Consider the following 27,996-nt stretch of genomic DNA (forward strand, 5'->3'; position numbering starts at 1 on the left):
ATTGAATTTAAAAAATAAAGATAATGGACTTAAGCTAACTCTACTTGAAAAAATTAGACCGATTGATGTGGGACAATACACCACTTTCATCCCTAAAATTGAACACCTAAAATGTAAAGTTTACAGAACCGGTCATTAGTGAGTGGCTAAACATTGAGACAAGGGTTTGCTCTAATACTATATTTTGATAAAAATGAATCGACCCCCTAGAGAGAGGATTGTCCAAATCATATATAAAATACTTTTTCCTTATATCTAGTCAATGTGGGACAATAAATATGATATGAAAACAATTGACATATGACACCACCTTATTGCTATATTAAAAAAAAAATAAAAATTCTTAGCTTGACTTAGTCCAGTGTTAAAGACATATCACTCACCCGATAGATTCAGGTTTGAGTCCCATCCCCACTATCCCCTTACTAAAAAAATTCCTCGTCTCTTCTTCCTCCATTGATTAATCAGTTTGTGTTCCTTATAAGACTCTGCATGTAATATAGCTAATCAACCAGTGAAGAAGCCATCAAGAATTGGTTTAAAAGCAAGCTCCATAATGAAGCTTTTCTGGTTTCATTTTGATCATCTTGTTAATTATGCTACAATAGGCATCGGACAAAAAATGTAAATGTCACTGCTTGGCAGCAGAACCTGGAATTTAAATAATCCCTTGATACACATAGAAAGTAGTAACAATTTTTATCATCATGGAACTATCTTCTAACCAAAGCTGCAGGTAAGATTTTTCTTACCTTCTTTCTATAGAAAATCAATGCTGATCCTAACAATGGCCAACTTGTTACAATAGCAATGAATGCGAGCATCCATACGGATCTTTGATTCTGTCTAGAGATCTGATTTAGGCACCTTCTAACAGTAGCAGTTACATTGGAAGACTTAATATCCTGTATGTTTGTATGCTGTTCAGAGGTTTGTGCAGTCTCCAATACAAAATCAGACCTTGCTTCTGTTGGGTGCTCCTCTTGTGCTGCATCAGAAATCATTTCTTTAGTTTTTATGTGATGAAGCTTCTGTGAGTCTTTAAAGTCTTCAGACACATCATCTCTTGTTTGCTCACCACTCATTGCAGCCACCATTCCATCTTCTGCGATGTTCACGTATGGGCCCTGATCAATTGAAATTCCCTCAGATGACTGCAAGCTAGATATCTCCTCCTGCAAATCCAGTAAAAAGTTTTTTCATTTTAATGAATTGGAACAACAAAGGGCTGTCTTACTGGATCGTGGCATAAAGGCCACTCTGTTACTTAACTGGCATAAAGGTTAGTAAATTGAAACATACGGAATAAAGAGAACAGGAACATGATGTAACGAGGCTCAAATGTTATATCTGATAATTATTCAACAGGTTCAAAGACAATATTTGCAACAAATTGAATATCTGATCATATTATTCTGTCAGTTTGAGAAGCAAAATTAAGGTAGTTAAAAACATTGCACCTTTTGTACATGCATGTAAGGACTAGAATGTAGAACAAGAAGAAATTCATCAACTGCCCTCACCCACCTGCAAAACAAAGAGAGATAGGAGAGAAGAAATTAACCAAGATGAAGATGAGAGAAAGGAAGCACCACTCATATCCAAGATGAAAAGTTTGCCCATCAAGGATCACAATTTAGTGAAAGTACATTATTACTGAATAAATCTCCATTAATAGACTACTTCAAGCAATTACAATTTACAGGCATAATGACTGAAGTGAATGTCAGAAAGACAGATCCTAGTATCCTACTATTGTAGAACTTTTAAGTACCACAAGCCAGATGCAGTTAATCCTTCGAAGAATGCTAGATGTCCACCATTCTTTGGTGTGGCCAGCACGATATTTTTATTAGCTCTGAAAAAAAGAAAAGCATGTGAATGTACGGCGTATGCATATGTATCAGATCAGGTATCAAAATAACATGACAATAGGTATTAAAGAGGAAAAATAACCTTTAAAATTAAAAGAAAACGAACAGAAGAAAGAGGCTCCACCTGCATTCATCCCAAGGAATAGCTTCCCTAGTACAGACTGGATCATCCAGAGCACTGATACAGAGTAGTGGCACTGACACATTTCCTACGTAATAGGAACTGCTACAGTGCCTGTAGTATGTATCCACAGTCTCAGAAAAAAGTATGATATCTTTGGTTAGTTACAAAATAGAAGAAAGTCCGAATTTGAAGAACTAGTTGAAAATGTCATATACTAATACCTCAAATTTCCCAACAAGGCAGGTTGCATGGTTATCGAAATCTCGGATAGAACGTGACTTTCAAAGCAAAAGAAGATAATCAAGTAAAAATGCATTTGTTAGGAGACAAACATAATAATAATAATAATATATAATCACATCAAAATTTTAGCTATCATGAAAATTATTGTCATGAAGATTGTAAAACGAAACTCCGCCTAAGTAATTTATGTTTAGCCGGTCTCAAGCCCGGATAAAGGAGGAGGGTTGCGGTAGGTGACAACCAGCGTAAAAATTTCGTCACACCCTATGATATGGATTCAAATGATATAAACGTTGGGGCGTCCTCTACTTACGATGCGTTACATCGGAGCCCGGGTGTAGTGAGAAATATGCAAGGGTGTAGGGCATTCACCGAAAGCAACGCGCCATGTCGACGCCCGAGTGTCGTGTTAAATGAGCAAGGGTTCCCACATCATGGACGGGTGTGGATAAAGAAGTTAGTCCATAGGACAAATAGTAGAACAGATAGTAGAACAGAACACAAGATGGGCATAGAGAATAATAGAAGATATCATAGAAGGAGATCAGTTAGGAATGAACAGGATAGGAGGAGAATCAAGGCTGGTACTTGGAATATTGGATCACTTACAGGAAAATTAATAGAGCTTATGGATACCTTGAAAAGAAGAAGAGTGAATATTGCTTGCATTCAGGAGACTAAATGGGTAGGAGAGAAAAACAAGAAAGTGAGTAATTTAGGGTACAAACTGTGGTTTACCAGAAATGAGAGAAACAAGAACGGAGTGGGCATAATCATAGACAGGACATTGAAAGATGCTGTAATAGCTGTGAAAAGAGTAGGAGATAGAATTATACTAGTAAAGCTAGTACTAGAAGGAGAAACAATAAATGTTGTTAGTGCTTATGCCCCACAAATAGGACTAGATAGTGAGAATAAACAAAGGTTTTGGGAAGATATGGATGATCTAATACAAAGCATACCGAATGAAGAGAATGTTTTCATCGGTGAAGATTTGAATGGACATGTAGGAAGTGATAGGTAAGGTTATGAGAATGTTCATGGAAGTTTTGGTTTTGGCAGCCGAAATGAGGAGGGAAAAAGCATCCTGGATTTTGCTATGCCATACGACTTAATACTAGCAAATATCTACTTTATAGAAAGAGTCACATTTAGTGACCTTTAAAAGTAGGCAACATAGAAACTAAATTGACTTCCTCTTAACCAGGAAGACAAATGGAGCTCTATGCAAGGATTGCAAGGTCATTTCAGGAGAGGCTTTAATAAGTCAACATCGGTTAGTGGTCTTGGATGTTAAGTCTAGAAACAATTCAAGTAAAGTTAGAAGAAATGGTGTAACGCGAACAAAGTGGTGGGAGTTGAAAGGAGTAAAACAATTGAAGTTCAAAAATGAGCTTCTCGAGTCCGAAGCATGGAAGCTGGATGTGGAGGCCAATGATACGTGGATACAGATGGCATCAAATATTAGAGAAGTAGCTAGAAAAGTACTTGGAGAGTCTAGAGACATGGACCATCCTCAAAAGAGAGATGGTGGTGGAATGAGAAAGTACAAAAGGCAGTGAAGAGAAAGAGGGAATGCTATAAGAAATTACCTAAGTGTGATAATAATGGGGCATATAAACAGTACAAGATAGCAAAGAAAGAGGCAAAAAAGGCAGTTAGTCAAGCAAGAGCGCAAGCATTTGAAAAGTTATATGAGAAACTTTGAACTAAAAAAGGGGAGAAAAATATTTATAGATTAGCAAGGAGGAGAGAAAAAATGTCAAAATTTCAATCAGGTTAGGTGCATTAAGGATAAAGAAGAAAAAGTGTTGGTGAAAGATGAGGACATTAAAGAAAGATGGAGAAATTATTTTGATGATCTCTTTAACAATAGTCAAAGTGATAATAGCGTGAATATAGATTACAGAGCAATAGAAAAGAATATGAATTATACTAGAAGGATTAGATCTTTAGAAGTAAAGGAAGCACTTAAGAGAATGAAAATGGGTAAAACCTGTGGACCCGATGGAATACCAATTGAAGTGTGGAAGTGTTTGGGAGATATGGGAGTGACATGGTTAACTAAATTATTTAATAAGATTTTAAACTCAAAGAAAATGCCTGATGAATGGAGGAGGAGTATTTTAGTACCTATTTTTAAAAATAAGGGAAACATACAGAGTTGCTCAAACTACAGGAGAATTAAACTAATGAGCCATACTATGAAGTTGTGGGAGAGAGTTGTGGAATATCGACTACGTTATGACACTTCTATCTCTCCCAATCAATTTGGCTTCATGCCCGGTCATTCAACTATGGAAGCGATCTTTCTCATTAGAAGCTTGATGGAGAAACATAGAGATATAAAGAAAGATCTACACATGGTTTTTATCGATTTGGAGAAGGCTTATGATAGTGTTCCAAGAGATGTCTCATGGCAAGTGTTAAAACAAAAGAGGGTATCTATTAGGTACATACAAGTGTTGAAAGATTTGTATGAAGGAGCAACTACTATTGTGCGCACAGTGGGAGGGGACACAAGAGATTTTCCTATCTCAATTGGATTACACCAAGGTTCAGCTGTAAGCCCTTACCTTTTTACATTAGTTTTAGATGAATTGACAAAACATATACAAGAGAGTATCCCTTGGTGCATAATGTTTGCAGATAATATAGTTCTGATAAATGAAACGCGAGAAGGAGTCAACAGAAAGTTGGAGCTTTGGAGAAGTACTCAAGAGTCAAAGGGTTTTAAGTTAAGTAGAACGAAAACAGAATACATAAATTGCAAGTTTAGTGAAGGCCGAATTGGTGATCGGGAAGGAGTTAGTTTGGATGGAGTGGTATTGTCCCAAAGTAATCACTTTAAATATAGTTTGGATAGAGTGGTACTGTCCCAAAGTAATAACTTTAAATATCTCAGCTCAATCCTTCAAATAGATGGGGGATGTGAGGAGGATGTTAGTCATAGGATTAAAGCCGAATGGTTGAAGTGAAGTGCCACGGGAGTTTTATGTGATCACAAAATTCCCAATAAATTGAAAGGAAAATTTTACCGTACAGCCATACGACCGGTTATGTTATATGGTAGTGAGTGTTGGGTACTAAAGGAGTCGTATGTGTCTAAGATAAGAGTTGCGGAGATGAGAATGTTAAGGTGGATGAGTGGCCATACTAGACTAGATAAAGTCCGTAATGAGAGTATTAGAGAAAAGGTAGGAGTAATGCCAATTGAGGATAAGTTGAGAGAAGGAAGATTGAGGTGCTTTGGTCATGTGAAACGTAGACATACGGAGGCTCTAGTTAGACAAGTAGAGCACATTAGGTAAGAGATAGAAAGAAAAGAAGAGGTAGACCTAAACTGACTTGGAGAAGAGTAGTACAATATGACCTAGAAGTATTACACATTTTCGAGGATTTAACCTAAAATCGTTTAGAATGGAGAAAGAGAATCCATATAGCCGACCCCAAATTCTTGGGATAAAGGCTTAGTTGAGTTGAGTTAAGATTATAAAACGAAAAATATAGCATCAAGCATACAACGTGCCACAAATGACAAAAGTGCAAGGGATGTCATGAAAACTACATTCTGAAATATACCATAAAATAATAAAAGCAAGCAAGATAGGTCCATATCAGATAGTAACAGTTCTGACACCAGAACATTATGTTGACTTATAAATGCCCATAATTCTGTGTTATTTAGAAAGACAAGTGAGCCACATTCATGCTCATAACAATGATATCTAAGAAGGAGAAAATTGCATTAGTGCATTGTAATTTATAATACATCAGAAGAACTTATGGCCTGAAATATACTGTTACGATGTATTTAGAAAGGAAACTATAAAAGTTCCATAATTAACTAACTCATTCCTAAGGAATATGATGACATTCCAGCACACTGTGGAAGTCCCAACCCCTCCATAACACAGACAAAGGAAGTAATGGAAACTCAGGAAAACGAGGGAAAGAGATTGACCACAGAACAACACACCCCAACACCACCCCCCACCCAAAAGAAATGACCTCATTCCCAAAAGAAAAGGGAGTTGAAAGTCCATTTCTATATTCACTTACGGCCAGATATTCATATTAATCTCAAAATGTGCATGCTGGGGGGCTTTTTTTAGGGGGGTGGTTGGGTTGGGTTTTGTGCGGTGAAGAGCTTTCAGCAGCTATCAAACATGCCATAATTTACAATATGAGGATGTTTCAAATGAGCTCCAGTTTCATCTAAACATCCCAAGAAAGAGTCCATGGTAAAGAAATATGATTCATAGGCATAAATTGAGTTCCAGAATTCCATCAAATACATACATGGAAAGTTGTGAATTTCAATTTTAAAGAACTCAGAGCTTGACTTCAGTGATTCTAGATCTAAAAAACAACATTCATAAACATTTACAAAGGCATAACAAAGGTTATATCACCAGTATCAAGAAGACTAGATAGGTCACAAGCTGCTAATTTCTAATCAACAACTGCCAGTTAAACCACTTTCCAATGTCCAACACCCTAGGGTAGATGTTACCAGAAGAATTCATGCTTCTTGCTCCATTTAAAGCTAGTCCAAGGAAAAAATGCAGAAAAAGATACATGAAAATAAAATTTAAAGGTAATTCCCAATAAATCCATGCAATTATGTGTAAATTTCTGCCAAGCTGAGCAGGACAAATGATAAGGAGCAAACTCAAAAGTGGTAGCAAGACATTTACTTTTTTTTTCTTTTAAAAACATTGCATATTCATGATTATCAATATTTATTGAGTGATGCATGCACACAGAGAGAAAAAGGATACATATATTAGTCTTTTTTGCCACCATGATCTTCATTTTCACTTGGATATTTTCCTAGACTTGCAAGAATTTGGCATGAGCAAGATATTAAACCATAGTCAAACTATTAAGGAATCCCAATTATCTCTTTTTGCTGGGTCATATACACTGATCAATATGTGAGCATGTGCACAGAGAGGGAGAAAAAGAAAGTAAAGAAATTATTAACCTAAAGTCAATGACTACAAAGCCTTTTTGCAAGGTATAAAGGCTTGCTCTGACAAGGACTTAAATTTTGAAAAATAGCATTGCAGAGACAAAACAAATTTAATGTATCTTTGCCATATGGAAATTTAAAGTGAGCTGGAATATATAGCAACTGAAAAGGCTGAAAACGTAAAAGAACATGGCAATTCTAGCAATCAACTATTTCATTTGCTTTGTTGATTTGACTATTAAAAGTACACATTAATGCTATGTTTGGGAAGAGGGGGAAATAAGGGAAAGAAAACAATGAGCGGAAAATAAAGATGGAAAGTGGATTTCCCTTGTTTGAGAGGAAGAAAGAAAAGCACAGCGGGAAATATTCAATATTTTCCTTTTTGACCCACAAATATTACTTTCCTTTTCACACCCTATGATATGGATTCAAATGATATAAACGTTGGGGCGTCCTCTACTAACGACGCGCTATATCGGAGCCCTGGTGTAGTGATAAATATGCAAGGGTGTAGGGCGTTCACCGAAAGCGACGCGCCATGCCGGCGCCCGGGTGTGGTGTTAAGTGAGAAAGGGTTCCCACATCATGGACGGGTGTGGGTAAAAAAGTTAGTCCATAGGACAGATAGTAGAACAAATAGTGGAACAGAACACAAGATAGATATAGAAAACAATAGAAGATATCATAGAAGGAGACCAATTAGGAAGGAGCAGGATAGGAGGAGGATCAGGGTTGGTACTTGGAATGTTGGATCACTTACAGGAAAATTAATGGAGCTTGTGGATACCTTGGAAAGGAGAAGGGTGAATATTGCTTGCATTCAGGAGACTAAAGGGGTAGGAGAGAAAAGTAAGGAAGTGGGTAATTCAGGGTACAAACTGTGGTTTACCGGAAAGGAGAGAAATAAGAACGGAGTGGGTATAATCATAGACAGAACATTGAAAGATGCAGTAGTAGCTGTGAAAAGAGTAGGAGATAGAATTATACTAGTAAAGCTAGTACTAGAAGGAGAAACAATAAATATAGTTAGTGTTTATGCCCCACAAATAGGACTAGACAGTGAGAGTAAACAAAGGTTTTGGGAAGATATGGATGATTTAATGCAAAGCATACCGAATGAAGAGAATGTTTTCATTGGTGGAGATTTGAATGGACATGTAGGAAGTGATAGGCAAGGTTATGAGAATGTTCATGGAGGTTTTGGTTTTGGCAGTCGAAATGAGGAGGGAAAAAGCATCCTGGATTTTGCTATGGCATACGACCTAATATTAGCAAATACCTACTTTATAAAAAGAGAGTCACATTTAGTGACTTTCAAAAGTGGGCAACATAGAAGCCAAATCGACTTCCTCTTAACCAGGAAGACAAATAGAGCTCTATGCAAGGATTGCAAGGTCATTCCAGGAGAGGCTTTAACAAGTCAACATAGGTTGGTGGTCTTGGATGTCAAGTTTAGGAACAATTCAAGTAAGGTTAGAAGAAATAGTGTAGCTCGAACAAAGTGGTGGGAGTTCAAAGGAGTAAAGCAAGTGAAGTTAAAAAATGAGCTTCTCGAGTCCGAAGTATAGAAGCTAGATATGGAGGCCAATGATATGTGGATACAGATGGCATCAAAGATTAGAGAAGTAGCTAGAAAAGTACTTGGAGAGTTTAAAGGACATGGACCACCCTCAAAAGAGAGATGGTGGTAAAATGAGGAAGTACAAAAGGCAGTGAAGAGAAAAAGGGAATGGTATAAGAAATTACCTAAATGTGATAATAATGAGGCATATGAACAGTACAAGATAGCAAAGAAAGAGGCAAAAAAGGCAGTTAGTCAAGCAAGAGCACGTGCCTTTGAAAATTTATTTGATAAACTTGTAACTAAAGAAGGTGAGAAAGATATTTATAGATTAGCAAGGAGTAGAGAAAGGAAATGTCAAGATCTCAATCAAGTTAGGTGCATTAAGGATAAAGAAGGAAAAGTGTTGGTGAAAGATGAGGACATTAAAGAAAGATGGAGAAATTATTTTAATGATCTCTTTAATAATAGTCAAAATGGTAATAGCGTGAATATAGATTATAGAACAATAGAAAAGAATGTAAATTATACTATAAGGATTCGATCTTTAGAAGTAAAGGAAGCTCTTAAGAGAATGAAAGTGGGTAAAGCCTGTGGACCCGATGAAATACCAATTGAAGTGTGGAAGTATTTGGGAGATATGGGAGTGGCATGGTTAACTAAATTATTTAATAAGATTCTAAACTCAAAGAAAATGCCTGATGAATGGAGGAAGAGTATTTTAGTACCTATTTTTAAAAATAAGGGAGACATACAGAGTTGCTCAAACTATAGGGGAATTAAACTCATGAGCCATACTATGAAGTTGTGGGAGAGAGTTGTGGAGCATCGACTACATCATGATTCTTCTATCTCTCTTAATCAATTTGATTTCATGCCCGGTCGTTCAATTATGGAAGCGATCTTTCTCATTAGAAGCTTGATGGAGAAATATAGAGATGTGAAGAAAGATCTACACATGGTTTTTATTGATTTGGAGAAGGCTTATGATAGTGTTCCAAGAGAGATCTTATGGAATGTGTTAGAACAAAAGAGGGTATCTATTAGGTACATACAAGTATTGAAAGATATGTATGAAGGAGCAACTACTATTGTGCGCACAGTGGGAGGGGACACAAGTGATTTTCCGATCTCAATTGGATTACACCAAAGATCAGCCATAAGCCCTTACCTTTTTACATTAGTTTTAGATGAACTGACGAAACATATACAAGAGAGTATTCCTTGGTGCATGATATTTGCGGATGATATTGTTCTGATGGATGAGACACGAGAAGGAGTCAATAGGAAGCTAGAACTTTGGAAAAGTACTCTAGAGTCAAAGGGTTTTAAGTTAAGTAGAACGAAGACAGAATACATGCATTGCAAGTTCAGTGAAGGCCAAACTGGTGATAGGGAATGAGTTAGTTTGAATGGGGTGGTACTGTCGCAAAGTAATCACTTTAAATATCTAGGCTCAGTCTTTCAAGTAGATGGGGGATGTGAGGAGGATGTTAGTCATAGGATTAAAGCCGGATGGTTGAAGTGGAGACGTGCCACGGGAGTTTTATGTGATCGTAAGACTCCCAATAAATTAAAAAGAAAATTTTACCGTACAGCCATACGACCGGCTATGTTATATGGTAGTGAGTGTTGGGCACTGAAAGAGTCGTATGCATCTAAGATAAGAGTTGCAGAGATGAGAATGTTAAGGTGGATGAGTGGCCATACTAGACTAGATAAAGTCCGTAATGAGAGTATCAGAGAAAAGGTAGGAGTGGTGCCAATTGAAGATAAGTTGAGAGAAGGGAGATTGAGGTGGTTTGATCATGTGAAGCGTAGACATACGGAGGCTCCAGTTAGACAAGTAGAGCACATTAGGTTAGAGGATAGAAAGAAAAAAAGGGGTAGACCTAAATTAACTTGGAGGAGAGTAGTACAACGACTTAGAAGCATTACACATTTCTAAGGATTTAACCCAAAATCGTTCAGAGTGGAAAAAGCGAATCCATATAGCCGACCCCAAATTTTTGGGATAAAGGCTTAGTTGAGTTGAGTTGAGTTGAGTATGGTTGTAAATTTTAAAAATTTATACATTTACCTTTCATTATTAATAATTTATATACAAAGTAAAGGTCAAAATTGTAATTTCAAAAAATTTCATCCACTTTTCTTCGCTTTATTTTCTTTAATCCATGCAAATGTATATATATATATATAGTTTATTCACTTCATTTTCTCACACTAACAATTTCCTTCCTCCCACCTTCCATTCTCTCAAACATAGCGAATTCCCTTGCAAACATAAGACTATCAATAAAGAACTGGATAAGAAACCAACCTTTTTTATGCCTTCCCAATTAGCAAGCCGAGAAAATTGAGGCTCATGTCTGCAGTGACCATTAGGATTTAGGAGTCTTTTCATACCAAGTCAAAGCGAAAAAAAATAAGACAGAAATCTACAATCAAGCACTGATATTCAAATTCAACCTAAAATCCACCAAAAAGAGAAGGAAAAGGGGGAAATAACTTGATTGGAATTTTACAGATTAAGTGCCATTACTTAGATGTCATTCTCAAGCACTCAATTGAAAAGGGCACATACAATTTTGCATAACCTTGAAGGCCAATTGCAAGAGCCCTGTCATAAAACTTTTGCAACAGCCTGCGGCATATAAATCTATCACCAATCTGCAAAAGAAGAACATAATTAATAATAATTGCATAATACTCCATATTCAATGTGAAATAAGAAGCCAAACTTAATGTAACGAGAATTGATAACTACAAGATGTATTCCTATTGGCTGGCCAGGTCTACTTCATCTACAAGAAAAATTGGTTTAGAATTTTCTTGTTTGGCATTCATAATCCTAGGGATAAGATTGAAATCTTTCTAGTTTGGAATTCCTAATTCCAGGAGTAGGATTAATTATATCTCTATAAATACCCATGTCTGTGCTTTTTTGTAGTGGAATAATATTGTTATTTGATTTGAAAGGCTTTGTGCCTACTTCATCTCTCTCTCTCTCTCTCTCTCCCCCTCCCCCTCCCAGCCCGCCGCCACCCCCCCGGCCTCTCTCCCTCTCTCTTCTTTTATCTTCTTCATTTCTTTTTAGCCTCTGCTACTACCTTCCTTTAGGTACTGTTGGAAGCTTCAAAACAAGACAATCAGCAATTTCTCTTTTCACTATCTAATCAGCTTTAGTTCAAAGTTCAAACTCATTCCTCTAGTTCCTCTTCTTCCTTAAATTGAAAGCCTATAAATCATAAATTGCCTTCAATGACCATGATGACAGAATTTGCAGGCTGGTTCCTTAACTCTATCCTACATCATATTTGTGCAAGCATGTGTGTGTGTGTGTGTGTGCGCGTGTGTGTGTGTACATGCTACCAGGAGTTCCTAACCAGTCTATGGTTTTCTTTGCTACCCAAACAAAAAAGAGAAAGTATGTGTGTAACACCTTTATGTTTATTAGTTCCGTACATCCCACTGTTCCAGTTACTAGTGTCGGTCCGGACAGTCAAGGGGTTTAGAACCATATTTAATTTACCTAGAAAAGCCATAAATAAAAATTAATAGCCATTACATGAAGGTTAAGTGATAATGAAGAAAACAAAGCATAATGGGTTAAATGAGCTGAGGCCACAGCGATGGGTGACCGAACTGGGAAACGACTGCGAGCTCAGTCACTGCCCTAATTTCGTGTGGAACCCTATGGCACCCCAGGCCTAAGGATTATTACGAAACTAATGGTAATGTGAAAACCACAGAAAAGAATAGAGAATCAGTTCAAATAATTGAATCAGGATTCAGGAAGTAACCTAGTGCCATTAGAAAAACGGATCAGACCGATAAAGGGCAAAATTGTCAATTCACCTTTAGAGATGACTCTTGGCCTAAAGATCCATTAAAATATAGGCAATTAAAATTGTGAAAAATACTTAAAAACATGAAGAGTTGTGGAAAGAAAGGAAAAAGAAAAGAAAAGAAAAGAAATAAGAAATTTAAGGGATTTATGACATCATGCTTAAGTAAGCGTGACATAATAATAATTATAATTTTATATTTTAAAATTATGAGATAATTAACACCATAAAAAGACAATTAAAAGAAAAAAAAAATAATTTCCCATTGTCTTCTTCATTTGGCCGAATGCCCTCTCTCTCCTCTCTCTCTCTCATCCCTCATTTCCTCCATTGAAGCTCACTTTAAAAGCTTTTCTAACCCTAATTTCAGCTATAAATTTATTAGCTCCCTTAGTTAAAACTTGTGTTTGAGTCTTGGTAAGAAAATTGGAGCAAGAAAGAGAAGGAAAAATTGAAGAGTTTGGAAGACTTGAAGTAATCAAGTTGAGGTAAGCAATTCCAAGCTTTTTCTTTTGTGAAATTGATTGGATTGAAGCTGAATAAGTAGAGATTCTTGGAAAAATTGAAAAATTATGCATGTTGGGGGAGAGGTAAAAATTTCGGCCAAATTGTGAGGATGAAGATTTGATGAGTTAATTTAAATTAAACATGTTTTAAGATGTGTTATGAAGTGTTGGACATGATTAGTGAATGAATTTGCATGAATTGTGTTAATTGCAAAGTTAGGGTTTATGGCCATTAGGGTTGTAGAAAGAGATGTAGAAAGAGATGATTCTCATTCATTTCAATTAATCTGTACATGGGTATTTATATACAATTGATTCCTATAATTGTGTTATACTAATTAGGAAGAAATCATAAATAAGAAATCCTAAATAGGAATACAGAATACAGAATATACACAGAAATAATATAATGATTGACTTTCCATAACACTCCCCCTCAAGTTGGAGCATAGATGTTAATCATGCCCAACTTGTTACAAATGTAGTCAATCCTAGCTCCATTAAGAGCTTTTGTGAAAATATCTCCTAACTGCTCTCCAGTTTTGATATGTCCTGTTGAGATGATCTGTTGTTGAATCTTTTCACGAACAAAATGACAATCAATCTCAATATGTTTGGTCCGCTCATGAAATACCGGATTAGAAGCAATATGGAGAGCAGCTTGATTATCACACCACAATTTCGCAGTTGGGGGTCTTAAAACTGTCTCATCTAGTAATTGAAATATCCACATTACCTCACATCTTGATTGTGCCATGGCTCAGATTCGATTCAGCACTAGATCGAGAAACTACACTCGCTTCTTGCTTTTCCAAGACACCAAATTTCCTCCAACAAAAACGCAATATCCAAAGAGTTGACCTCCTATCAACTTTAGATCCAAATTTCGGCATCCGAAAAACATTCAACATTCAAATGCCCATGATTACCATATAACAAACCTCTTCCTGAGCTCCTTCGATAGCACAAGATTTGTCCCAAGGCTTCCCAATGAGCAACGTTGGGGAAGACATAAACCGACTTACCACACTAACGGCATAAGCAATATCGGGAGTGGCAGTAAGGTAGTTCAATTTTCCTACCAATCTCCTGATTCTCCTGGATCTTCAAACAACTCACTATCACCTAATGATTGTAAATTTGGAGTCATTGGTGCACTACAAGGCTTAGCACCTAATTTTCCTGTCTCATCAATAGATCGATGACATATTTTCTTTGAGACAAGAAAATACCCTTCTTACTTCTCATAACTTCAATACCCAAAAATACTTTAATAATCCCAAGTCTTTGGTCCAAACTGGTTTGGAGGAAGGTTTTAAGAGATGAAATACCTGCAGAGTCACTCCCGGTGATGATAATGTCATCCACATAGACTACCGGGAGAATTAGACCAGCCTCGATTGCTTATAAAATACGAGTGATCACACTTACTCTTTGCATACCAAATTCTGCATCGCTTCACCGAATCTCCCAAACCAGGCCCTAGGACTTTGTTTCAAGCCATAAAGAGACTTTCAAGCCTACAAACTTTACCCAACTCCCGAGCAACAAACCGGTGGTTGCTCCATATACACCTCCTCCCGAAGATCACCATGAAGGAAAGCATTCTTGATATCCAATTGGTGCAGGGCCAATCATATGTAGCTGCTAAAGAGATAAACAAGCGAAGTAAGTTTAGCTACAGGAGAAAAAGTGTCGAGTAATCAACCCCATATGTCCGAGCATATCCTTTTGCTACAAGGCGTGCTTTTAACCTAGCCACGTAACCATCGAGATTTACCTTCATCAGAATACCCATTTGCAACCAATAGCTTTCTTACCGGTGGGCAAAGGCAACAGCCCATGTACCATTAACATCTAAAGCCTCCATTTCTTCTTTCATAGCAAAGACACCAGGATGAGACAAAGGCCTCACCAACAAGATTAGGGATAGGAGCAGAGTCTAAAGAAGTAACAAAACACCGAGAACAAGAAGACAATTGATTATAAGAAACAAAAGAAGAGATAGGGTAAGTACATGAACGTTTACCTTTACGAAGAGCAATGAGTAAATCTAGATCGTAATCATGATCGATGAGGTGCAAATCTCCCAACGAAGTAGCCGTGGAGGATCTCGAGTCGAATCTCAATCTCCGAATAAACATGAACAACGGAGGCCGAGTAGGTCTAGAGACGTAAGAAACAGTGTGAGAGAGGACTAGACATTGATTGGGCAAGATATATTAAGATATCATCCTCCTCCCCGACTCTCATACACGGATGATTGAGAAAAAATGGAGTGGACTCAAAAATGTGACATCTGCAGAAACAAGATAACGATTAAGAGTAGGAGAGAAACAATGTACCCTTTTGAATCAGGAGTACCCAAGGAAGACACATTTGAGAGACTTTGGATCCAATTTAGTAACTGACGAACATCACGTACAAAACAAGTACAACCAAAAATACGGGTTCAACAGAAACAAAGATTTTGTAGGGAACAAAGCGGTATAAGGAATATCCCCATTAAGGACGTAAGACGGCATACGATTGATCAAAAACATGCCGTAGAAAGCGCATCCGCCCAAAAGTGTTTAGGAACTTTCATCCGAAAAGAAGAGCACGAGTTACCTCAAGAAGATGCCGATTTTTCTTTCGCCACGCCATTTTGGGATGGGGTATCCACACAGAAGACCGATGAAGAATGCCATTTTGTGTCATGTAAGACAAATTGTCTTTGAAAAATATTCTTTAGCATTGTCACTTCTTAATATGCGCATAAATATTAAATTGAGTTTTGATTTCATTACAAAAGGCACAAAAGATAGAAAACAACTCGTAACGATTCTTCATTAAATATAACCAGTAACACGAGAGTAATCATCAACAAAAGTAACAAAATAACGAAATCCAGTTTTAGAAGTAATGAACAAGGACTCCAAACATCGAATGAACTAACTCAAAAGGGATGAAGCCCGTTTATTGACTCTAGACACGTAAGGCAAACGATGATGTTTTGCAAATTGACATGACTCACATTCTAGTCGATAAAGATCAAATCGAGGACACAACTTCTTCATGGTAGACAAAGAAGGATGACCCAATCTACAATGAGCTTCAAGAGGTGTTACGATCTGGAGCAAACAAGTGACCGCGTACATGATTTTCCGAATGTAGAGACCACGACTCACGTCCTCTACCAATAATCTGCTTCGTCGTAAGATCCTGAAACAAACACTGATCAGAAAAAAAAGAAATAGAACAATTTAAGGTACGAGTAAGTTTACTAACAGAAAGTAGATTAAAAGAGAAATTTGGTAGACACAAAACAGATGACAAAGAAATTGACGGTCGGATTCAGAACCCATGACACAAGAAGTAGAACCATCACTAAAGTAATGAGAGGAAGTGGGATTAGAAAGCAGATAGAAGACTAGAATTACCTGTCATGTGATCTGTTGCACCAGAATCAATAACCCATTTGGATGAGGAAGACACAAGGCATGTAGTGGATTTACTCGACTCAACATCGCGATGATAGGGGAACCGTAGACTTTAGAGATGCACGATCGGGAAAAGCTGCAAAATCCTCTGCAGATACCAAAACAGTTTTCTCAGAGGAAGATACCGTAGAATCCTCTGCTGCCATATTTGCCATCTGTGATCGCTGATTTTTCCTCTGAAGTTGCGGACAATTATATTTTGTATGCCCAGGCTCATGACAATAATAACAAATGACTCCTTTTGAGTCTGATTAGAACTAGCCTCTCCATTACGATTACTTACATTTGCTGTAATTCCTCCTCTACTTCCTCTTCTATTATCCTTTTGTCCATTTGAATTACGGCTAATAAGAGCACTACTAGCAGGCTGTGAAGATTGGGTACTCTCTGTACGAAGGACCCGTGTGAATGTTTCATGCAAAGAGGAAATCTCGAATCGAAAGAATCGAGATTTAGCATCTCATACTCGAAGGAAGGCCACAAGAAAACTCATAACGACCAATTGCTCCGTTGGGCTCTTGAACTTTCACATCGTAACTAAAAGGCAACAATACATTAAGTTCCTCATATACGTTTAAAATCCATAAAATAAGCCGTAAGAGACTTATTCTCTTTCTCGACGGTAGAATGCCTTACAAACATCATAAATACGGAGATATTCCCTTTACCGAATCTACGAAAATCTAAGTAATCCATCAATTCTTTAACAAATTCACGTGATTAATTAAACTAATTACCTCACGTAAATCGAGTTCAAGCCGCAAAAACAACCGCGTCCTCCCTTAGCCAAGTTTGTTGTGTATCATCGATGGTGGATCTTTAGTAAGGTGATAATCCTTATCAATGCTACGCAAATAGACACTAACAGATCTTACTCCACTCCGGTAATTTGAACCATTAAGTTTGTGTTCGTGATCTTAGTCATCATCGGAATCACATCGAAATAACATTCTTATTATCCGCCATTTGTTGAGACAAAGAAACTAACCAAACGCTAATCCAAAGTCTTGTGACAACAAAATAATCCAAAATCACAAATCAAGTAAATACCGAAATAGGATCTGAGAGCCAAACCTCAGAAGTCCTTTAATGGTGTACTGGATCAGGCAACATCACACAGTGGTGGAATGAGGGGATTGAGGCGACGCTGGCAATGTTGATCGGAATCGAAGCAGTAGGTCGGCGCCAAGGTCTCTCTGGTGGGTGGTGAGAACAAATAGTCACCCTAGATGGCCTGCTCTGATACCATGTAGAAAGAGATGTAGAAAGAGATGATTCTCATTCATTTCAATTAATCTGTACATGGGTATTTATATACAATTGATTCCTATAATTGTGTTATACTAATTAGGAAGAAATCATAAATAAGAAATCCTAAATAGGAATACAGAATACAGAATATACACAGAAATAATATAATGATTGACTTTCCATAACAAGGGTGTTCGTGTAAAATTGGGAATTTTGATGAATTGATGACCAATTGATATTATTGATGCTTAAATTGGTCAATTGGTGTGCTTATAAGCGCATTTGAATGCATGGAATTGAATTGAAGTGTGTATGTGTAATGGCCAAATTCTGGCAACTTGAACTTTGACCAGTTAGGAGACTATAAGTTGAATTCTGTTACTCCAATTGGTGTGAGGCCAATTGAAGATGAAAGTAAGGTCATAATGCAACAATTTTCATGTAGAAACCTTACCCAAAAACTGACCCTAAGGAAACCTAAAATCTACTTGAATCCGGATTTGGTACCTTGTTGCTGGATAGAATTGACCATATGAATAGTACATATTCAAATGGTCATAACTTGGTGTAGAAGGGTCCAAATGACCTGATTTTTAAAACCATTGGAAAACTTAGATATAGTATAACAACTTTCATGAAGAACACAAACCCAAATTCTGACCATAACCTAGTCAAATTACTAACCAAAGTTAGCTCACCAAAACTGCTAGAATCCTAATTTGCTCAGAATTTCTGGGTTTTGACCAATCCGGCTAGCTTTAGTAAAAATGGCATAACTTGAGCTACAAAACTCCAAATTGAGTGATTAAAAAAGGGAATTAAACTAGACACATTAAGGAACAACTTTAATGAAGGAAGTTTAGCCAAATTTCCACTGTAAAAAAGTCAAATGGAACAGTAAACCCAAGTAACCAAAACTGAAATTTTGGAATTTCTCTTAGGGAATTTTGAATTTCAATTGGCAACTAATGTCAATACAATTGTGACCCAAAATGTGGTATGTTGGTGTAATTAGAACAGTGTTATTAAAGGCGTGACAGGCGCCCAGGCGAGGCGAGGCGCCCCTCTGCCGCCTCGACTGGGTCGCCCCTCTGCCACCTCGACTGGGTCGCCCCTCTTGGCACCTCCAGAGTCGACGGCTCATGCCGGCGAGGCGAGAAACCAAGCGGGCGAGAGGCGTCGCCTCTTTAAAACAGAGCAGAATCCCTTTTTTTTTTTTTTAAGACAAAAATATAAAACCCTACACACTTACCTGTTGCCGACAGAGAAAAGGAAAATAGTGTCGCCTCCACCTCCAGAGCTGCGAATCCAGGTATGTCTCTCTCTCTCTCTCTCTCTCTCTCTCTCTCTCTCTCTGCTATCTTCTTCCTCCTCTGTCATCCTATCTTCCTCCCTCTGCTGCACTTTTCTTTGAAAAACTCAGCAGCACTGTAAATTTTTTTTTTCCTTTCCTTCTCCTCCTTCTTCTCTTTCTTCCTGGTTGGGTTCTTCAGTCCTTCCTACCCTGTTATCTTTGTCGATTATGCAATGATGCCTCTCTTTTTTCCTTTCCTTCTCCTTCTCTGTGCTTGGTTTTATTAATAAGTTAATTACTTGCTATTAATTTAATTATTTTACCTTTTATTTTTATTAATTAATTATTTAAATTTTATAGATATTGTTAAATTAATTATTTTACTTGTTAATTATTTAATTAATTAACATGGATATTGTTAAATTAATTATTTTACTTATTGATTGGTTGATTATTTAATATGGGTATTGTTAATTTATGGTAATTAATTTACTTTTTACTTATTATTCTTGTTAATTTGATTAATTTTGCTTTTTATCTTGTTAATTAGACATTAATTCTTATTAGTTGTTTATTTTATATAGTAATTATTATTCTATTGTTAATGTGATTATTTCACTTTTTGTTCTTATTAATTTATTGTTTAATTAATATGAGTATTGTCAATTTGTTTGTAATTAATTTACTTTTTAATTGTTATTCTTGTTAATTTAATTAGTTTTACTTTTTTTTTTGTTAATTAGTTGTTCATTTTATATAGGAATTATTAATTTATTATTAATTTGATTATTTTACTTTTTGTTTTTGTTAATTAATTGTTTAATTTATATAGGCATTGTTATAAGTACACACACACACACACATATATATATATATATATGTAATTTTGGCAATTAAGATTATAGCGCCTTGCTTCAAAAAGGCTCTCGCCTCTTGCCTCTCGCCTAAGGCCATAAGGTGCTCTATCGCCTTAGTGTCGCCTTTTGCCTTGATAACACTGAATTAGAACTAGTATACCTATTATGTGTGAAAAAGCCAACATTTTACCTAATTAGTCAAATAAATAGTAACCATCATAACCAAGAACAAAAGAACTCAACTTATGGGACTATATAAGTAAATTTTAAATGCAAAATTCAAGTGTTAAAACTATTGTTAGAAATAAGTTAAATAGATATTGAAACACTCTAATTATGTGTTTCAGTGGGAAAGGAGCCCTCAAAGGAAGGACGAAGAATTGGACCAAGTCAAAACTAGTTAAGAGGTTTGTGCACAACAACTACCCCTTTTTGATTTTCAAGTTGAATTTTGAATGGAATGTGTTGTGAAATTAATTTATGGCCTTATTTATATTGAATACTTTGATTGATAAAAATTATGTGTTGTTAGCCCAAGTTTAGGAAATTATTTGAAATGAAATAAGAATGTGAATCGATGAATATTTTGATACTTGGGAAAATTATTGAAATGGTTTGAAACCACAGTGTCATGACTATATGTTTGAATTCCTTACTAGCTTGCCTAGTGGAACGAATTGGATTTTTATTCCCTCTCTAGTTGAAGTGTTGAGGTGTGTGCCAGTTGAGAACGAATTGAATGAGTACTCATATATTTGTGCTAGCTAGCCTTTGTATTCCACATTAGCCTTTAGTTATTAGGACAAATTGGATATTTGTGTCATGATCAAGTTGTGTGACTTTTCAAAATTTTGTTTTATGATTTGTGGAATAAAATTTGATTTATTTAAAAAAAATTTCTGGCTTTAGAAATAAAGCATGATTTTCTATGTGTTAATAATTCAATTGATTTAATTTGAAAATTTGTGATTATGTTAGTGTGTAAATTATTTTTTTCTTTAAGTTGTACACCACTGAGTCTTTGACTCAGCGATAGCTTAGAGACAGATAAAGCAGCAGAGTAGGCTGCTGGTGATGTGAAGTAATTATTATTTTGAAGTTATTACCGGGTATATAGATTATACCCTTGTAAATATTTCTTTTAATGTATATGTATCCGTGTGTATATACATATTTGACTTGAGCAGTTATATAAAACTTTTAGGATTTTATTTTGGTCAATGTAAATATTTGTAATGTAAGCTAGTTATTTCTTATTAATGAAATCCTTGAATTTCTTTTAATTTTTTTTTTTATAATGAATTGCTTGAAATTGTATTGATTGAGAATGAATTGTGATGAGTCTAAATGGAGTTGTGGTTTAAATGAATATTAGGAGTGTTTTAACAGGTTTTGAAGAACTGTTTTTTCCAATTACAAACGGAACTTTGTCAAAATTTCTGTAAAAATTTTAGAAATTCCGAAAAGATCAAAATTTATTACCATGATATAAACCCCAATAAAAGTTCTTTAATGATAATTATCTTCTTTTTTCAACTTGAAGGAAATTAAAATTGTTTAAAATCCCTTGTAATATATTTAGTGGATTATCGATAGACGATATTCGGTAATTCATAGGATATATTACGGGATCATGTCATGCCTTATGTAAGGATAAGGTGTGACAATGTGTAAACTAAATAGATGAGATGAAGGGGTTAAAAAAAGTATATTAGTAGATATATGCTAGAAATATGAGAAAATTCTACCCTTGTGATATTAACTTTAATCGAAACATAAAATTACTCAAGTTTTTGTGTTAAGCTAAAACACTAACCATGAGATCCCATGGATTACAAAGGGCTACAGCTCCAGCAACATGAGTCCTCTCTCCATCCTCCCCAAGATATTTTACCTAAAAGCAAATGATTCAGAATAAAACATCAGTAATTATAAATATCATGTTATCATTATTATATCCGGATCTCACCAAATATGATTAATAAGTGACAATAAAGATATAGATCCTGAAGATCGTGTAGCATCCAACAAAGAGAGTGATTATGTACGACAAATCCATTCCAAGCCAATATGAGCAAAAAGAAAGGTTTGTAAATCACCAGTTAGCACAGAAGATTCATTCATACATTATGAAACCAGTCTTCACTTCTGTAATATTATAAAAAAGTTTTGAAGGCCATCAGCCAAATATTCATTCTAGTCTCTGCCCAGTAAAAACAAGGATAAATCTGAACAGTCACAAATTTAAATTTAAAAGAACTACTGAAAGGCAGAGGCTTGTACTTCTCTGGTTCTTCTAAGGACTAGGCTTCACAGTCTCCAAAATAAAGTTGATCAACCTCAGGCAAAACCTAGAGTAGAGAATTCTTTCAACAACAAACAGAAAGCTTATTAATTTGAAAACAGACCCCAGCATGTCAAAGACCATACATCTGCATATGCTATAAGAGATAATGAGGTACCAAGGCTAGGACATAGAAGGACTCCACGGAAGAAATTTAGCTTCCCTAGGAACTGAAAGATATTGAAAAACTTAATCGGAGAAGGGAAGGGGGCATACCTAGGGAATTAATTTTGAAGTAATTTTCTTTTAATATGCTTAAAAGTAGACAGAAGACATTCCAAAATTGAGGGTAACTCTGTTTTTTCCCTTCTTTTCTAGAAACCATTTAACAAATGGCTACTACACTGTTGAATCCTTTATCTAGTCTATACTCTTATTCAATCCCACAAAAAGACATGCATCAGTTTCCTTATGGGGGAAAATCCATAGGAAAATACCTCTTTTATCAAATTTTTTGCTTTCTAACATTAAAAAAATAAAAGTAACAGAAAGAAACAAGACTGTTTCGGTAAGAAGCCTAGGAGAGCCCAAGCAACAGCCATCAGCAAGCCATTCATAGATAAAGAAACAATCCTGTGAAGTTTAGCAAATTGAAGTTTCAAATATATAAAATGAACACAAAACAACATACTAGAATATTGGCACCAATGCTAGTTCCAACAGCAAATAAAGGAGCCTTGGGGTATTCATGATGAAGATAATTTATGACAACCCGTATATCTTCTGTCCATCCAGCATTGTAGAAGCAATCAGACTGCAAAGCATGTAAGACAAAGGGAAAGCAAAACTCACATTCAGTAAGAAACTACATAGCCATCAAACTCCTAGCAGTATATTAATAATGAGAAGCTTCAGAGATAAGAATAATAATGAACTAATGAGCACTAGAATAACTGTATAGCTCTCAAGTTCTAATACCAAGAATAGATCTAGCCACAGGCCGGTTTCTCGCCGGTTAGGCTGGCCTCACAGTTCAAACCAACTCCAGTTCGAAATGGTTTTGGTTCATTACAGTTCTGGTTCCGGTTCGGCCCATGGTATTATCAAATTATAATAATTTTTTAGACATTATTTATTTAGTTTCTAGTGTAAAAAAATTAAAGGGACCCAAATATAAGCCCAATATAAATTGAAAAAAAATTGAATTGAGCTAATTCCAGTTCGAAACCGGCAGTTCTGGGCGGGTTCCGATTCAGGTTATAGGAAAGGGGGACCATAACCGGCCCCCTATACCCCCGTTAATGAACTTGAACCGTCGGCTTGGTCTGGTCTAGCCCATGGCTAAGTCTAGCCAAAAATTACTTCCTTGCCATGTGTGCGCTAATTAGATGCCAAAATATTTGGTTCTTAAGCCTACACAACTTATATAGCCTGAGCTCAACCAGCCAATGCTAATCAACTCATAGCAAAGACTTTATCTAGCTCACTACTTAACCTTTAGAATGTTCCAAGACTCTTTATGGATATTTTAAAATTTTTTTATTTTTTTAAGTACTGCAAGATTTAAAAGTCTCTCTTGTTTGAAAACCAAGCAATTTTATCACTTGGTGACTGATCAAGTTCTAGGTTTCACATATATTTTTCTCTCACCTATATGAGTCTGTGTACAAGCATATGAATTCAATTAGTGAATGAAACTAGCCACATGAGAAATATATTAAATCTTAGTCTTCAGGTAAGGAAAATATATGTTTGTTTTACTTGGAGGATTATGAAATCAAAGGTTACAAGAACTACAAAAAAACATGAAGATAGAACAAGCACATGACCCTAATGATTTTCCTATTGAAGTTTGGAAGCTCCTTGGAGTGAACACAATGATTTGATGACGAGAATAGTTAGTAACCTATTCAATAAAGAAGATGCTTGAGGGCCTAAGCATCAGGAAATTGTTTCTATCTTTGAGAATAATGAAGATATTCAAAGTTTCAAGAACTATAATTGTAGCATTATAAAACTTAATCAATTTGGTTTTTGAGATGGAAAGATCAACTATGGAGGAAACCTTTCTCATATGAGATTAATGGAGAAGTACCTTTAGAAAAAATAAAAAGAAAAAAGAAAAATGATCACCATCCTGATTAAGAAAAGGCATATGATAAAATTGACAGGAAGTCAGGAATTTCCTATTGTAAGAATTAGAAGCTGAAATGCTCTAATACCAAATGTGTCGAACACTCAAAACCGGAACAAGAACAATTCTCAATTTTTGCATTAATTTTCAAAATAAATAAATAAATAAGTCTACCTAAATACCAGGAGGACATAGGTAGAATTATAAGTCCTATAGTACTAGGATTAAGAATCCTAAATAAGAAAATATTAAAACAAATGCTAATTAAAAATCTCATACCAACTCAAACATCCTAAATGAAATAAAATACTAATCCAAGTGACAACAACAACAAAGCCTTAATATCAAACTACTTCCTAAATAATAATAAAAATCTTAAATTTCTTATTACTGGAAAATCTAAATTAAAAACTTTAATTTTACAATTAAAATTTAAATAAAAATAATTCCTAAATTGAGTTTTCCTTGACTACATCAAGAAGCAAGTTCTTCTTACAATACACATAAATTTCTTGAAGGATATATATGTGCTGAGAATTACGAACCCAGGAGTGTGGATTATCAAACTGACATAGATATAAGCTGAATTGGACTTGAAACTAGGCTCTCCATCACCGAAATGGCCTAAGGCATTTTAGTTTGGTTTGCCAATACTTGTATACCCTTCAATATTCTTCTACACTGCCAATGTGGGACTTCTTTCCACAGGCAATACTCCAACAGTCCCCCTCAAGTGCATGGAATGGCCTATCTAATTTAGGTCTATCTCCTCTTGGCTCTACCCTCAAGGTCTAGCTAGTTGGGCTAGCCCTATCTATCGTCTTGAATCTGGCTCAATTAGCTCAGCTCACGGGACTAGCTCACTAGGCTCAGCCCACCATGCTTTTGGATCTCGAATCGATGACCATTAGGCCTTATTGCTTTAATACCATGTTGAGAACTATGGGCCCAGGAGTGTGGATCGTCAAACTAGTAAAGCTACAAGCTGAACTGGGTTTGAAACTGGACTCTCCATTACTAATATGGCCTAAGCCATTTTGGTTTTGTTTGCCAACATTTATAAGCTCTTTAATTTTCTTGTACACTACTGATGTGGGACTTCTTTCTACAAGCAATACTCCAACAGTAAGAAAGTGTTGTCATGATTAACTTTAAGCCCTTATCTTTTCACTTTGAATATGGATGATCTAACAACTGTACATAAGAGGATATGCCACAGTTCATTAATGACATAGTTCTCATCAATGAAGCCTAAGTTGACATTGACCAATAGTAGGACTGTTAAATAAATGCCTTAGAGTCCAGGAGTTTCAAAATTAATAGAGTTAGGACAGAATATTTGTATTGCTATTTGAACATCATAAGGAAAAGCAAGAGAAAAGGGCTTAAGTAGATAAAGCAGAAATTCCACGGGGCACTCTTGGTACATACATTCTATCTTCCAAAGGTATGGAAAGTTAACAGGATGTATGAACAAGATCAAGTTATAATAACTGAAGTGGAGAAGTGTGATCAGAGACCTCTTTAGGAAATTGTAAAAGATCAAGATTTGACTAACTATAATCTATGGCACAAAATGTTGAGCAATGAAGCAGTAGTGTGTCCACAAAATAAGAATGAAGATACTACAATGAACATGTGGAAATACTGAAAGTATCATATAAGAAGGGATAAAAACACCGGAAAGTCCTAAAAGTTTACCCATTTTTGTAATCAAGTCCTAAATTTTTATTTTATTTATTTATTTATTTTTTTACAATCAAGTTCTAATTCTTTTAAAATTATTCATTGTTGTTAGACCTATCAATTAGTCAATGCCAAATTCTATTAGTTAACACTAATGATAGTTGTCTTTTCTATTTCAATCTTAAAACTTTTAAAAATTTACTCTTTTATTTTCTTTTTTTCACTCTTTTTTACAAAGTACGCAAATAATTGATAGCCACTAAGAGTTACTTCTGTGGAAAAAATCTCAATAATATAATGATTATATAATTGCACACTATCTCATTATGGAGAAAAAAAAATTTGCATATATTATATTTTACATTTCTTAACCCTGAACTGATTATTTGTTCAGTAAACCAGTATAAAGAAACTTACAGTAATTGAAACACCACCCAACCCTCGATGATTGCTAACAACAACATTCCACCCACGCTTTGCCATATTGAAGGCAAGATGCTTTACATACTGCAATTCATTTGAAGAAAATAATTATGCATCATTATCCTCTTGCATAAACATAGATGTAAGCATATACACATGATATTGAAGATGTTTCGCATACTAAAAAATTTAAAAACCCCTTGCACTACCGAACTTTTATATTCAAGTAATACACAATATATATTCCAGCATTCATTAGATCGTTTATAAGTTAACTTTATGCCCCTATTAAACAAACTAGCAATGAATTAAGTTTTAGTTTCCAGAAGAACCCAAGAGATATCATGAAATTTGCAGCAAGATTAGAAAGAAATTAAGAAAGTTTCTACTTACAGCAGCAGCAGAGTCACTTGTTAAGCCAGGAATTATAACCACAATAGGAATCTTATCATCTTTAGAAATGGGATTATTCATGAGAAAAGAGCCTCCCATAACTGCAGGGAAATTCAACTTTATCGAATAGAAAAACCCAACAAAAATGTTTCTAATAATGAAGATAGGAAGGGTAGCTACACTAATATTAGAAAGGTACCAACTGCCATATCTTAGTATTTAAAAATATAATTATCTATACTGATCAGGAAGTACAAACTACATTGGGTACGTGTGTGTAATTACTTACCATCAGAATGCATCAGCCAATCCAATGCAATGATTCCACCATCAGAAGCATGATAGATCTGCCTGAAAAGGCACGCAGAAAAATATGTGTTAGCTAAAGGCCTTGAACCAAGAAGAAAAGAAAATACAAAAGGGCAATGCCAATGCCACCACCTTCTATAGCTGAAAGCCGGTGGCCTCCCAAAGAAATTTAAAAAACAAGTCTGGAAATGAGGACTCGAAAGCCACGGGGTAGCCAAATACCTGCACAATAATTCAATCCCACAAAAAGTAACTCAAAATGGAAAACAAATACTACTTCGACCCCCATTTGAAAAGGCTCGAATTTTTCACCTGCCATGAAGGATTTTACAGTGAGAAACGACGCCGTCATAAATTGGAGAAGAGGGATCATAGGTAAGGCCAATTGGGCTGCCTCGAAATCCAAGAAACAAATCATGAAAGAAATGAAACTCAAAAAAATTGTACAGAAACACAAAGGAGAAAACAGCAAACGCAAAGAAATAATGTGAAAAGGGTATGAGAGAGAAGGCATTGAGAAGAAGATTGTAGGGGTACAGAGAAGAAGATTGATCGGTGAAGCTGGAGAAATCCATGTAAGAAGAAGAGGGTTTGGTAGTATGATCGATATGAGCAAGAAAAATTTGTGGCTGTGAGTCGTTATGGGTTTGATGCAGTTCCCAATACAAATTTTTTGGATGTTAGTTAAGAGGTTTGGTTTGATTGAGAGGGAGAAGGACAAAGACGCAAAGTGCCTTTCAGACAAA

The 27,996-nt window shown here is 35.7% G+C and overlaps 1 protein-coding gene across 2 annotated transcripts; it reads right to left on the bottom strand.

Annotated features, from left to right (window-relative positions):
- Positions 1 to 533: 533 nt before the first annotated feature.
- On the bottom strand, positions 534 to 27,979 carry LOC110636942 (embryogenesis-associated protein EMB8). Of its 2 annotated transcripts, XM_021786844.2 has the most exons (15): positions 27,563 to 27,979; positions 27,383 to 27,472; positions 27,231 to 27,292; positions 26,942 to 27,042; positions 26,543 to 26,632; positions 22,997 to 23,119; positions 21,838 to 21,915; positions 11,368 to 11,453; positions 11,104 to 11,152; positions 2,220 to 2,276; positions 1,999 to 2,129; positions 1,775 to 1,858; positions 1,461 to 1,527; positions 1,079 to 1,175; positions 534 to 988 (listed from the first exon to the last, which is right to left on the bottom strand). In XM_021786844.2, exons 1-15 carry the CDS (start codon positions 27,823 to 27,825, stop codon positions 714 to 716), a joined length of 1,653 nt encoding a protein of 550 aa, XP_021642536.1. In that variant the 5' UTR covers positions 27,826 to 27,979; the 3' UTR covers positions 534 to 713. The 2 variants fall into 2 exon arrangements, with proteins under 2 accessions (XP_021642536.1, XP_021642534.1); XM_021786842.2 differs by having other exon boundaries at positions 534 to 1,175; positions 27,563 to 27,977.
- Positions 27,980 to 27,996: the final 17 nt, after the last annotated feature.

Source organism: Hevea brasiliensis, chromosome 16 (genome assembly GCF_030052815.1).
Source record: "Hevea brasiliensis isolate MT/VB/25A 57/8 chromosome 16, ASM3005281v1, whole genome shotgun sequence".
Classification (NCBI taxonomy): domain Eukaryota; kingdom Viridiplantae; phylum Streptophyta; class Magnoliopsida; order Malpighiales; family Euphorbiaceae; genus Hevea; species Hevea brasiliensis.

Bases quoted from the DNA above. Each gene is read 5' to 3' on its own strand.
- LOC110636942 (XM_021786842.2), bottom strand. From the start codon at position 27,825: ATGGATTTCTCCAGCTTCACCGATCAATCTTCTTCTCTGTACCCCTAC. The intron at 27,293-27,382 runs GTGGTGGCATTG...GTGCCTTTTCAG, and splicing joins CCGGCTTTCAGCTATAGAAG to GCAGATCTATCATGCTTCTG. The intron at 11,153-11,367 runs GTATGTGCCCTT...TGGTCACTGCAG, and splicing joins CTTCAAGGTTATGCAAAATT to ACATGAGCCTCAATTTTCTC.